Source organism: Chiloscyllium plagiosum, unplaced genomic scaffold (genome assembly GCF_037043375.1).
Source record: "Chiloscyllium plagiosum isolate Xiang-an unplaced genomic scaffold, Cpla_swu_hap1 HiC_scaffold_11, whole genome shotgun sequence".
NCBI lineage: Eukaryota > Metazoa > Chordata > Chondrichthyes > Orectolobiformes > Hemiscylliidae > Chiloscyllium > Chiloscyllium plagiosum.
The window spans coordinates 71,154,203-71,166,549 of record NW_028270149.1 but is presented as its reverse complement, the minus strand read 5'-3'; the positions used below and the strand labels follow the sequence as shown (position 1 = coordinate 71,166,549).

General features: G+C 42.4%; 1 protein-coding gene across 2 annotated transcripts in view; it reads left to right on the top strand.

Annotated features, from left to right (window-relative positions):
* Positions 1 to 419: 419 nt before the first annotated feature.
* Positions 420 to 12,347, top strand: part of aifm1 (apoptosis inducing factor mitochondria associated 1) — a 50,937-nt gene continuing 39,009 nt past the window's right edge. For both annotated transcript variants that reach the window (XM_087992159.1, XM_043704484.2), the window contains exons 1-2: positions 420 to 571; positions 10,541 to 10,677. In XM_087992159.1, the coding sequence (XP_087848285.1) occupies positions 484 to 571; positions 10,541 to 10,677 (225 nt within the window). In that variant the 5' untranslated portion in view covers positions 420 to 483. The remainder of the gene's footprint in view (positions 572 to 10,540; positions 10,678 to 12,347) is intronic.

Sequence of the window (12,347 nt, the reverse complement as noted above, 5' to 3'; positions counted from 1 at the left end):
TGTCATTGCAGAACGATTTGCAACTGGGGTCCAAGCTCTAAAACCTGCGGTGTCCCATAGTCACCTGTCTGCCACTCAGAATAATACCTGTTCTGTTCTTGCTCCTTGTTTCCTGTCTGCCAACCAGTGCTCTACCCATGTCAGTACACCAATCCCATACTAACCCCTCATGTGGCACCTTATCAACATCGAGTCGTATCAACGTTCCAACTTTAACTTGCTTCCCTTTGGTGCAACTTTGCGCTGTTTCTCCTGCAGCCTTCCCCGGGGTGGGGACGGGGGTGGGGCAGGGGCAGCCCCGTGACGGCGCCCTCTGTCGGCCGCGAGTGAACCCTGGTGGAGGAGGCCGCAGACGTGTGTCTGGCCGGCGCCTGCGCAGAGTCGGTCAGCCGGTCGAAGTGAGGCCGGGGGAAGGGGAGGTGGGTCTGTGTCTTCTGTGGTCGCGGGAGGGGTGGTTTGTGGAGACGGCGAGCCGGAAAAACCATGCTACGGTCCGCGGCGGTGTGGCAGAGGCTGGTGCCGCTGGGCGGAGCGGCGTCCGCGTTGGTGAGGAGTAGCGCCAGGAGGCGAGGTGAGCTGGGCTGGGGGGGTCTGGCGGGACGCCTGTAGGCCGCGGCGTTGCTCCCTGCCCACTGCAGTGCTCTCACGCCGCTGGGCCAAGGTCGTGGGAACCTCCCCAGGGTCAAACATTCCGTTGCCGTGGCCTCCTCCCTCGCCAAGCACAGTATTTGTCCCGTTGGTGCGGGCATGTGCTCCGTGCACCCTTCCCTTCACCTTGGTAGGCTACAATCCAAAAGTTGCAACCTGTGCCTTTCAGGCTGATCTGTTTGCTCTTTGCATTTGCCCATTTAACTATTACAAGCGGATCTGTCCACTAAAATACTTGTCCGCGGGCGCCACTCTTTTGTGTGTCTCGATATTTTTTGCTTTCCTGTTAGTTTTTATGACCAGTTTCCATTGAAAGCTGCAGAGGTCTTAACTCTGGCATTCGGCATTTTCTTTACTGGTCCAAGGTCAGTGTCACCAAGAGGTAAATTAAACAGGGAAGTCGCATTCCGTGCAAAAGTCTTCAGGACGTGATGCAGAAGCAGAATGCTGCAGAGGCTGGAAAGCTAAAACAAAAACAAGGTGCTCAACAGGTCACAGAGGCAGAACTAACATTTATGTCCATAACCTTTCAACAAAGCTGGGAAGGAATACAATTTTTAAGTACGTAAAGATGCTGGAAGGTGGGGGGTTGGAACAAAAATTAAGCTCTTTGAACGAGTTGAAGAGGGCAATGCTTTTGATTTAGGCTGCTTGGACTTCAGCAAGGCTTTTGAGAAAGTCTTGCATGGGACACTGTTAGCAAAGCTAAGAATCCATGGCATTCAAGGAAATTTGGCAAACTGGATCTGCAGTTGGTTGAATGGCAGGAAGTATAAGGTGATGACTGGAAATCTGTGTCCATTGGGGCCCCACCAGGGGTCTGTGTTGGGGCCTTTGCTGTTTATGTCTTGTATCAATGGTTTAAACTTCAGGTACGCACCACCCCCTACTGTAACATCATCTTTAGATTTAGGGTTAATCAGTAAGTTTACAAACTTTACGAAAATTGGTGGGGTGATAACTGGCTATAAATAACAACAGGCTGGTCAGATGTGTTGATCAATGGCAAATGGAATTTAATCTGGCTAAATGCAAGGTATACAATCAAGGCAAGGTAATACATGAGTGAGGACCTTGAGAAGTGCCAAAGATCGATCGGAATAAGCTGTGTATGGTCAGTAATCCCTTAAGGTAGTGTGACAGGTAGATAAAGTGGTTAGCAAGACTTATGGGATACTTGTCTTTAATAGAGAGTTTAAGAGCAGGAAGATTATGCTGGAATTGTATAAAACATTGATCAGGTAATGGCTAGAGTATTGTGTATAGTTCTCGAATCCACATTATAAGAGGGATGTGCAGAGGAGACTTAACTGAAACTCTCCGGCCTAGGCAACATCTTGTTATAAAGAGATTGGACAGAATATTGTTTCCCTTAGAGCAGAGGAGATCGTGAGGGGGGATAATTCGGATCTATAAGTTATGTGGGGTATAGCTAGGATAAACAGGAAGCAACGTTCCCCTTGATGGAGAAATCAATGAATGGGGCATAAATTTAAGGTGAGGAGCAGGAGAATTTAAAGGGGATGTGAGAAATTTTTTGTTCACCCAGAGAGTGGTTGGAATCTGGAACTCGCTGCCTTTAAGAGTGGTAGAGACAGAAACCTTCAACAGTTGCAAAGTGTTTAGATGTGCACTTAACGATACTAATGCATACAAGGCTATAGATCTAGTATTGGAAAATGGGATTAGAATAGTTCGGTAGCTGTTTTTGACTGGCACAGATGTGATGGGATGAAGAGCCTTTTTCTGTATTGTAGATCTCTGATGGGATGAAATGATAGAGATGATGAGCAAGGTGAAAGAGAGTTAGTGGAACAAGTAAATACACATACAGGGAGTCGAAGGATCTTAAATGACAAAGATGAACCATTATCATCCCATTACTTTTGGATAATTGATTAGGGTAGTGGTTATGGTCTGAAAATCTTGAATTTAATGTTAAGACCAAAGTGATTAGGATGTCTAATTGAAAGATGGCGCTGTCTTTCTTGAGCTGCCCTTTGAGCTTCATGAAAACAGTGTAGGAGGGTGAGGACGGAGAGAGACAGAATCAAGAAGGCAAGCAACCAGGCAGTCAGGATCACGCTGGTGTACTGCAAAGCAATTTAGTTTGTCACCACCAGTGGAGACTAAACATTGGTCAATGTATACAGTATACTAGATTGCAATGAGGCAGAAAACTCGGAAAGGCATCATGCTGTAAGGTTGAGTGAAATAAGGGTTGATGGGAAGGGTGAGAGCAGTAACAAATTAAAAATACTATACATGAATGCACGAAGCATTAGACATAAGATGGATGAGCTTGAGGCTCTTTTGGAAATTGGCAGATACGATATTGTGGGGATAACTGAGACGTGGCTTCAAGTGGACAGGGCCTGGGAAATGAATAGTCAAGGCTACACGTGCTATCGTAAGGACAGACTGACGGGCAGAGGGGGTGGGGTGGCCTTGTTGGTAAGGGACGATATTCAGTCCCTTGCGTGGGGGGACCTAGAGTCAGGGGATGTAGAGTCAGTGTGGATAGAGCTTCGAAATACTAAGGGTAAAAAGACCCTCTTGGGAGTCATCTACAGGCCCCCAAACAGTAGTCTGGATGTTGGATGTAAGTTAAATCAGGAGCTGAAATTGGCCTGTCGCAAAGATGTCACTACAGTTGTTATGGGGGATTTTAACATGCAGGTAGACTGGGAGAATCAGGATGGTATGGGGTCTCAAGAAAGAGACTTTGTGGAGTGCCTCAGAGATGGATTCTTAGAGCAGCTGGTGCTGGAGCCGACCAGGGAGAAGGCAATTCTGGATCTGGAATTGTGTAACGAACCAGAATTGGTCAGAGACCTCGAAGTGAAGGAGCCATTGGGAAGTAGTGACCATAATACAATAAGCTTCAATCTGTAATTTGAGAGGGAGAGGGTACAGTCGGAAGTGACAGTACTTCTGTTGAATAAAGGGAACTATGGAGCTATGAGGGAGGAGCTGGCCAAAGCTCAATGATGCAATACCTTAGCAGGGATGACCGTGGAGGAACAATGGCGGATATTTCTGTGTATAATACAGAAGTTGCAGGATCAGTTCATTCCTAAAAGAAAGAAAGATCCCAAGAGGAGGCATGGGCGGCCGTGGCTGACGAGGGAAGTAAAGAAACATATAAAGGTAAAAGAGAAAAAGTATAACATAGCTAAGATAAGTGGGAAAACTGAGGACTGGGAAGCTTTTAAAGAGCAACAGAGGATTACTAAGAAGGAAATACACAGAGGAAAAATGAGGTACGAAGGTAAACTGGCCAAGAATATTAAGGAGGATAGTAAAAGCTTTTTAGGTATGTGCAAGGCAAAAAAATGGTTAGGACAAAAATTGGGCCCTTGAAGACAGAAACAGGGGAATATATTACTAGGAACAAAGAAATGGCAGAGGAATTAAATGGGTACTTCAGATCTGTGTTCACTGGGGAAGACACAAGCAAATCTCCCTGAGGTAACAGTGGCTGAAGGACCTGAACTTAAGGGAATTTATATTTGCCAGGATTTGGTGTTGGAGAGACTGTTAGGTCTGAAGGTTGATAAGTCTCCGGGGCCTGATGGTCTGCATCCCAGGGTACTGAAGGAGGTGGCTCGGGAAATCGTGGATGCGTTGGTGATTATTTTCCAGAGTTCAATAGATTCGGGGTCAGTTCCTGAGGATTGGAGGGTGGCTAATGTTATACCACTTTTTAAGAAAGATGGGCGAGAGAAAGCAGGAAATTATAGACCAGTTAGTCTGACCTCAGTGGTGGGAAAGATGCTGGAGTCTATTATAAAGGATGAAATTACTGCACATCCGGATAGTAGTAACAGGATAGGACAGAGTCAGCATGGATTTATGAAGGGGTAATCTTCTTGAATTTTTTGAGGATGTAACTCTGAAGTTGGACGAGGGAGATCCAGTAGATGTAGTGTATTTTGACTTTCAGAAAGCTTTTGGTAAAGTCCCACACAGGAGGTTAGTGAGTAAAATTAGGGCGCATGGTATTGGGGGCAAAGTACTAAATTTGATTGAAAATTGGTTGGCTAATACGAAACAAAGTGTAGTGATAAACGGCTCCATTTCGGAATGGCAGGCAGTGACCAGTGGGGTACCGCAGGGATCCGTGCTGGGACCGCAGCTTTTTACAGTATATGTTAATGATATAGAAGATGGTATCAGCAATAACATTAGCAAATTTGCTGATGATACAAAGCTGGGTGGCAGGGTGAAATGTGATGAGGATGTTAGGAGATTACAGGGTGACCTGGACAAGTTAGGTGAGTGGGCAGATGCATGGCAGATGCAGTTTAATGTGGATAAATGTATGGTTATCCACTTTGGTGACAAGAACAGGAAGGCAGACTACTACCTCAATGGAATCAATTTATGTAAAGGGGCAGTACAGAGAGACCTGGGGGTTCTTGTACACCAGTCAATGAAGGTAAGCATGCAGGTACAGCAGGTAGTGAAGAAGGCTAATAGCATGCTGGCCTTCATAACAAGAGGAATTGAGTATAGAAACAAAGAGGTGCTTCTGCAGCTGTACAGGGCCCTGGTGAGACCAAACCTGGAGTACTGTGTGCAGTTCTGGTCTCCAAATTTGAGAAAAGACATTCTGGCTATTGAGGGAGTGCAGCATAGATTCACGAGGTCAATTCCTGGAATGGCAGGATTACGTTACACTGAAAGACTGAAGCGACTGGGCTTGTATACCCTTGAGTTTCGAAGACTGAGAGGGGATCTGATTGAGACGTATAAGATTATGAAAGGATTGGACACTCTGGCAGTAGGAAACATATTTCCACTGATCGGTGAGTGCCGAACCAGAGGACACAGCTTAAAAATACGGGGTAGACCATTTCGGACAGAGCTCAGGAGAAACTTCTTCACCCAGAGAGTGGGTGGCTGTGTGGAATGCTCTGCCCCAGAGGGCAGTGGAGGCCCACTCTCTGGATTCATTTAAGAAAGAGTTCGATAGAGCTCTCAAAGATAGTGGAATCAAGGGTTATGGAGATAAGGCAGGAACAGGATACTGATTAGGAATGATCAGCCATGATTATATTGAATGGCGGTGCAGGCTCGAAGGGCTGAATGGCCTACTCCCGCACCTATTGTCTATTGCAAGTGAATTTCTGTTACCAAGGTGTTTGGCTTCATGGTCATTGGGAAGGATGGTGATGTAAGTTTAGTTGTTGCGTGCCATAGAAACAGTTGATGGTGTTAAGAGTGTGCCAAATTACCCGAGATGGATTATTCAATTTGGAATATTGAACAGAGTGGTGGGGCAGAGTAAAAGATACATTTGCTGGTGACGTGCTACTGGAACTTCAGGAAATTTGGATGATGATTTACTGAAGATGCTCGAGGGCGAAGACAGGGGGAATGTATCATGGTCAAGGAGGGAGGGAGGGAGGGAGGGAAAAAGGTGAAACAGACATGAGATGGAGACAATCAAGAGCCCTTTCAAACCCTTTGTGGCTATTCTTGATTAGTTTGTACATTTCTAAATGCTCATTATTTTTATTTTAAATTATCAATTCGAAGAATTTTCTCACAATTACATAAGAGCGTGAGAAGCAGAAGTAGATCCGTATTGCACTATGAGCTTGCTCCACTATGAAATAATCTAATTTTGGATCTCAATTGCTCTTTCATGCTTATTCTCCATAACCACTGAATCGCATTTAGTTCAAAAATCAGTGTCTGTGGTACAACCCCCAACCTCTTAGGTACAGATTTCCAAAAGATTTACGATCCTCTGAGAAAAGAAATTCCTCCTGATCTGATCTCCATGTTAAGTGGGCAACATTGTTCTGAAACTGTCCCCTTATTCTCCATTCCTGTATGGGGAGGCGGGAAGAATTTTCTCAGTATCTACTATGTCAAGAATTTTATGCTTTAGTGTCATCTGAAAACTTACTAATCATGCCTTGTGCATTCTCATCCAAATCATTGAAATAGATAATAAACAGCAATGGGCCCAGCATTGACCCCATGAGGCACATGCCTCCAGTCCGACAAGCATCCTTCCACTAATATGCTCTGCTTCCTACTATCAAGCCAATTGTGTATCCAATTTGCCAGCTCCCCCTGGATTCCATGCCAGCATTACGATACCTTCCAGAGCAACTTACCACGTGGAACCTTATCAAAAGCCTTACTGAAATCCATATAGACTATGTCTACCGCCTTGCCCTCATCAACCTTCCTGATTACTTCATCAAAGAATTCTAACAATCCTGTGAGGCATGATCTCCCATGCACAAAGCCATGCTGACTGCTCCTAATAAAACCCTGTATTTCCAAATACATGTATACCTTATCTCGCAGAATTTTCTCAAGTAATTTAACTACCACAGATGTTAAGCTAGTTGTCATATTGCAGCATTTGTAATCCAGAAGCTCCTGCTCATGCTTAATAGCTAGTGATATCTAAATTCCATAAGTAAAATCTGGAATTTAAAGCTAGTCTCAACCACAGTGACCATGTTGGAAATCTCCGTGCGGTTCATTAATGTCCGTTAGGGAAGGAAATCTGCCATCCTTAACAGATCTGGTCTACATATGACTCCAGATTCACAGCATTACGATAGATTCTTAATTGTCCTCTGAAATGGGCTAGACGGCCAAATCGTTCAAGGGTAACTAGAGATGGGCAACAAATGCTGGCCAGCAACTCCCATATCCCATGAAATACCTTTTAAAAGGTATTCTGTGTATTAAAGTGTTACATTATAATAACTGATTTGTGCTGTGTCCATCTTTTCATTTGAAAATTTTCAGTGGCTAGATCTATTGGCCTATCTGTAAACTTGTGTGCACGATTAATATAACTTCTATGTCTTCATATTGTAGAACTTCGATTTTTTTTTTTAGGTCCAACATAGTTGTTTTTGCACCTAACCAATCATGTTCCAGTACAAAATGAAAATCTACCCAAAATCTGTCAATATATTGCAGAAATTATTAAATACAAATTGTCAGATATAAATGTACATTGCTACCTTTTAAGAAAATTCTTGGAACCTCATTTTGTAAATACCTGTCAAACTATGTATTGCCCTTGATTCATAGCTATTCTTGCTGGAGAAATCCAAGCATTTTGAAAAAAAGAACTTCCATATAATGGATAGTGTCTTGAGCAGATAAATCAGTAATTCGTTCATTATTTTGTATTCATTAGCTGGATATGAAGCACTTTATATACTTGAAACAATTCACCAGTGTTGTATCTCACAAGTTTAAATCTGAGAAATTAAATTTAATAATTCTAATTGATTAATTGAAAGAATAGAGTTAGGCTGGAGAAGCTGGGGTTGTTGGCCTGAGAGCAAAGAAGGTTTTTTTTGGGACGTTTGACAGAGACGTAACAAGTTAAGGCAAGTTCAGATAAAATGGGGGCATGGTCTTAGTTGATCGTACAATGACTGAAAAACATGTTTAAGATTTTGGACAAGAACTGTAGGGGGCATGTGAAGAACAGCTTGTTAACGGTGAGTGATAATGACCTGGAACACTCACTATAATGGTGATGAAAGCAAAATGATCAGTAATTTCAAAGGAAATTCAATGCATACTTGCAAGAAATAATTTGCAAGACTATAAGAATAGAATAGGGAAATGAATCTGACTGGATTGCTTTACGGGCTGGCATGGCCTCCAAATGACTAGCTCAATAAGTCTATAATGGCTGTTGTAACTCTTATTTCCACGTCGTTTCAATCTCTGATATAAGAGTGTGAAACATTTGGGAATGACTGCATACTGTGTACTAAAACACTGTAGTTGAAGGTGGCAGGTTTGCTGAAACTCTTTGAATTACATAAGTCCACTGTGAAGTAGTGGCTTAATAACAATTCACTTTATTTTCTCTAATGTATCATCTGTATATACAATCTGAAACTTTAAATATGTTACTTAGTATAAAGCCATGAAATGAACCTATGAGTTCAATAAGCCATCAACCATGATTGTATTGCATGATGGAACAAGGTCAACAAACCATATAGTCTGTTTATATTTCTTATGTTTTTAACCTAATAATTTTATCTTTTAAGAAATAAAATTATTCTGCTATGACTGTTTTATGAATACTTGATTGTCTTCTATGGTTTGATGGTGGTTGTTTCAAAATTCATCAATGATTCAATCTGTTAACAATGGGATGTGTAATATCCAATAATGGGGTTGTTTAATTTGAAACTTCACTTCATACTTGACATCATAAGACATAGCAGAAATTAGGCCATTCAACCCATTAAGTTTGCTCCGCCATTCAATCATGGCTAATAAGTTTCTCAACCCCCATTCTCCCGCTTTCTCCCTATAACCCTTGATCCCCTTGATACTCAACAACCTGTCTAAGTCTGTCTTAAATATACCCAATAATCTGGCCTACATAGTTTTCTGTGGCAATGAATTCCATAGATTCACCACTCTCTGGCTGAAGACGTTACTCCGTATCTCCATTCTAAAAGGTCTTCCCTTTACTGCAAGGCTGTGCCCTCGGGTCCTAGTCTCTCCTACCAATGGAAACATCTTCCCAACGTTTACTCTGTTCAGGCCATTCAGTATTCTATATGTTTCAATTAGATTCCACTCCCCGCACCTGGCCTTCTTAACTCCATTGACTATAAACCCAGAGTCCTCAAACAATTCTCATATGTTAAACTTTTCATTCTTGGGACCATTCTCATTAACCTCCTCTGAACACAGTCCAGGGCTAGTGCATCCTTCCTAAGACGGAGTCCAAAACTGAGCACAATACTCCAAATGTGGTCTTATCAGAGCCTTCTAGAGAAGTACATCCCTGCTTTTATATTCAAATCCTCTTAAAATAAATGCTATCATTGCATTTGCCTTTCTAACTACTAACCCAACCTGCAAGTATACCTTGAGAGAATCCTGGACTAGAACTCGCAAGTCTCTTTGCTCTTCAGACTTGTGAATTTTCTTCCCGTTTAGAAAATAGTCCATGCCGCTATTCTTCCTACCTAAGTGCTTAACCTCACACTTTCCCACGTTGTACTTCATCTGCCAGTTCTTTGCCCACTCTCCTAACCTATCCAAATTCTTCTGCAGCCTCTCTGCCGCCTCAATGCTCCCTGTCCCTCTACCTATCTTTGTACTGTGTGCAAACTTAGTCAGAATGCCCTCAGTTCCTTTTTCTGGATTGTTAAATGTATAAAGTGAAAAATTGTGGTCCCAACACTGAGCTTTGTGGAACACCACTTGTCACTGGCTTCCATCCTGAGATGGATCATTTTATCCCCACTTTCTGCTTTCTGTCAGATTGCCAAGCTTCTATCCATGCTGGCATCTTGCCTCTAACACCATGGGCCCTTATCTTAACTCTGTAGAATCCTGTGTGGTACATTGTTACAGGCCTCTTGAAGTCCAGATAGATATCATCCATTGGCTCCCCTTGGTTTAACCTGCTTGTTACTTCCTCAAAGAATTCTAACAGATTTGGCAGGTATGACCTCCCCTTCATGAAACCATGCTGACTTTGCCCTATTTTACCATATACTTCCAAGTATTCAGAAATCTCAACCTTCACAATGGATTCCAGGATAATACTCATGACCGAGGGTGGGCTAATCGGTCTGAAATTTTCATCTTTTGCCTTACTCCCTTTTTTAGACATGTTAGTGATTTTCCAGTCCTCTAGGACCCGTCCTGAATCTAGCGATTGTTGAAAGATTGCCACTAACTCTGTTAACTCCTTCAGTTATCTCCGTTAGTACTCTGGGGTGTAATCCATCTGGTCCAGGTGATTTATCCACCTTCAATTTGATAGAATTCTAATCTTATTACTCTTAGCCAGCCTTTCATAATTCTCTAAGAATCCGTCATCAAATTCTGACTCTTTTGCAATAATTTTGCTTTTCAGGCACTTTGTTACAACGATGGAAGCTTCCCTTAGATGTTCAAATGAACAGGCAAATGGCTAGTGGCATTGAACTTCGTGGCTCTGGCACTATTTATTTTGTGCTTTTTGGCTTAACAAGTTTAGGAGCTGGTGCATATGTAAGTAACATACTCCTTAATAAAAGGAATGAGCTTTTCACTTCCTCTGTCGGTAACCTGCTTTTCGTTCCACTCAGTTTTCTCTCTCTTTAAATGCATTACGTTTTTCTGTTTAGATAATTAAGATAGCTGGATAAGAGATTATAAAAGACTATGTGGATTACATAAATCATTTAAATTTTCCTTACTGTTTCCTCTTGATATCATTAGCCTCTAGATCACTTCTTGATTATAAATTTTATTGCAGTAGCACATTCTCTCATTTCTTATCATTATGGGATTTTCAGTTCACTTCATTGTTCTAAAGTTCATAAATCAGGTTTATGTATAGGAGTAAAATTTATCCTGTATTTTCAAAAAACAGTGCAAGTGCAGAAGGCATTCCCTGTAAATGCAGTAGACCCTCTAACCTACCTTGCAATTTGCAAGATATGGCTGACAGTGGCAATAATTTATTCCAATAGCTTCTAGAGAAGTGTGCAGCTTTGGGATACAATGAGCTTGGAGACAGTGGAGGGGATATCACAAGATGAAATGAGGTTAATGACTGCTGTGGACACAGTGGCCTGACATTCCATGGTGGGGTCATGATCCAGTGGAAAAAGAAGTGGTATATGAGAACTGGTGCTCAGCCTCTGCAGTATAGGAAAGATGTTGTTAAACTTGAAAGGGATCAGAGAAGCTGTACAAGGATGTTGCCAAAGTTGTGGATTTGAGCAATAGGGAGAATCTGAATAGGTTGGGGCTTCTTTTCCTTGGAATGTCGGAGGCTGTGGAGTGACCTTATAGAGGTTTATAAAGTGAACGTGGATGTGCTGGATGTAGGTTGCCCACTGAGCTGGAAGATTCATTTTCAGACGTTTCATCACCATACTAGGTAACATCTTCAGTGAGCCTCCGAGCGAAGCACTACTGATGATTCCTGCTTTCTATTTATATGTTTGGGTTTCTTTGGATTGGTGATGTCATTTCCTATGGTGATGTGATTTCCTGTTCTTTTTCTCAGGAGGTGGTAAAGGGGGTCCAAATCAATGTGTTTATTGATAGAGTTCTGGTTGGAATGCATGCTTCTAGGAATTCTCGTGCTTGCCTCTGTTTGGCTTGTCCTAGGATGGATGTGTTGTCCCAATCGAAGTGGTGTCCTTCCTTTCCTGTATGTAAGGATAGTAGTGAGAGAGTCTCATGGGGTTTTGTGGCTAGTTGATGTTCATGTATTTTGATGGCTAGTTTTCTGCCTGTTTGTCCAATGTAATGTTTGTTAGAGTTCTTGCACGGTATTTTGTAAATGACACTAGTTTTGCTTGTTTTCTGTATACGGTCTTTCAAGTTCATTAGCTGCTGTTTTAGTGTGTTGGTGGTTTTGTGGGCTACCATGATGCCAAAGGGTCTGAGTAGTCTGGCAGTCATGTTCGAGATATTTTTGATGCAGGGGATAGTGGCTCAGGTTTCTGGACATGTTTTGTCTGCTTGTTTGGGTTTGTTGCTGAGAAATCAGCGGACTGTGCACATTGGGTACCCATTCTTTTTAAACACACTGTATAGGTGATTTTCCTCTGCATAGTTCCTCTGTGCTGCTGTGTGGGTGGTGACTCGTTGAAATAATGTTCTGATGCAGCTTTGTTTGTGGATGTTGGGATGATTGCTTCCGTATTTGGGTCTGTATGTGTTGC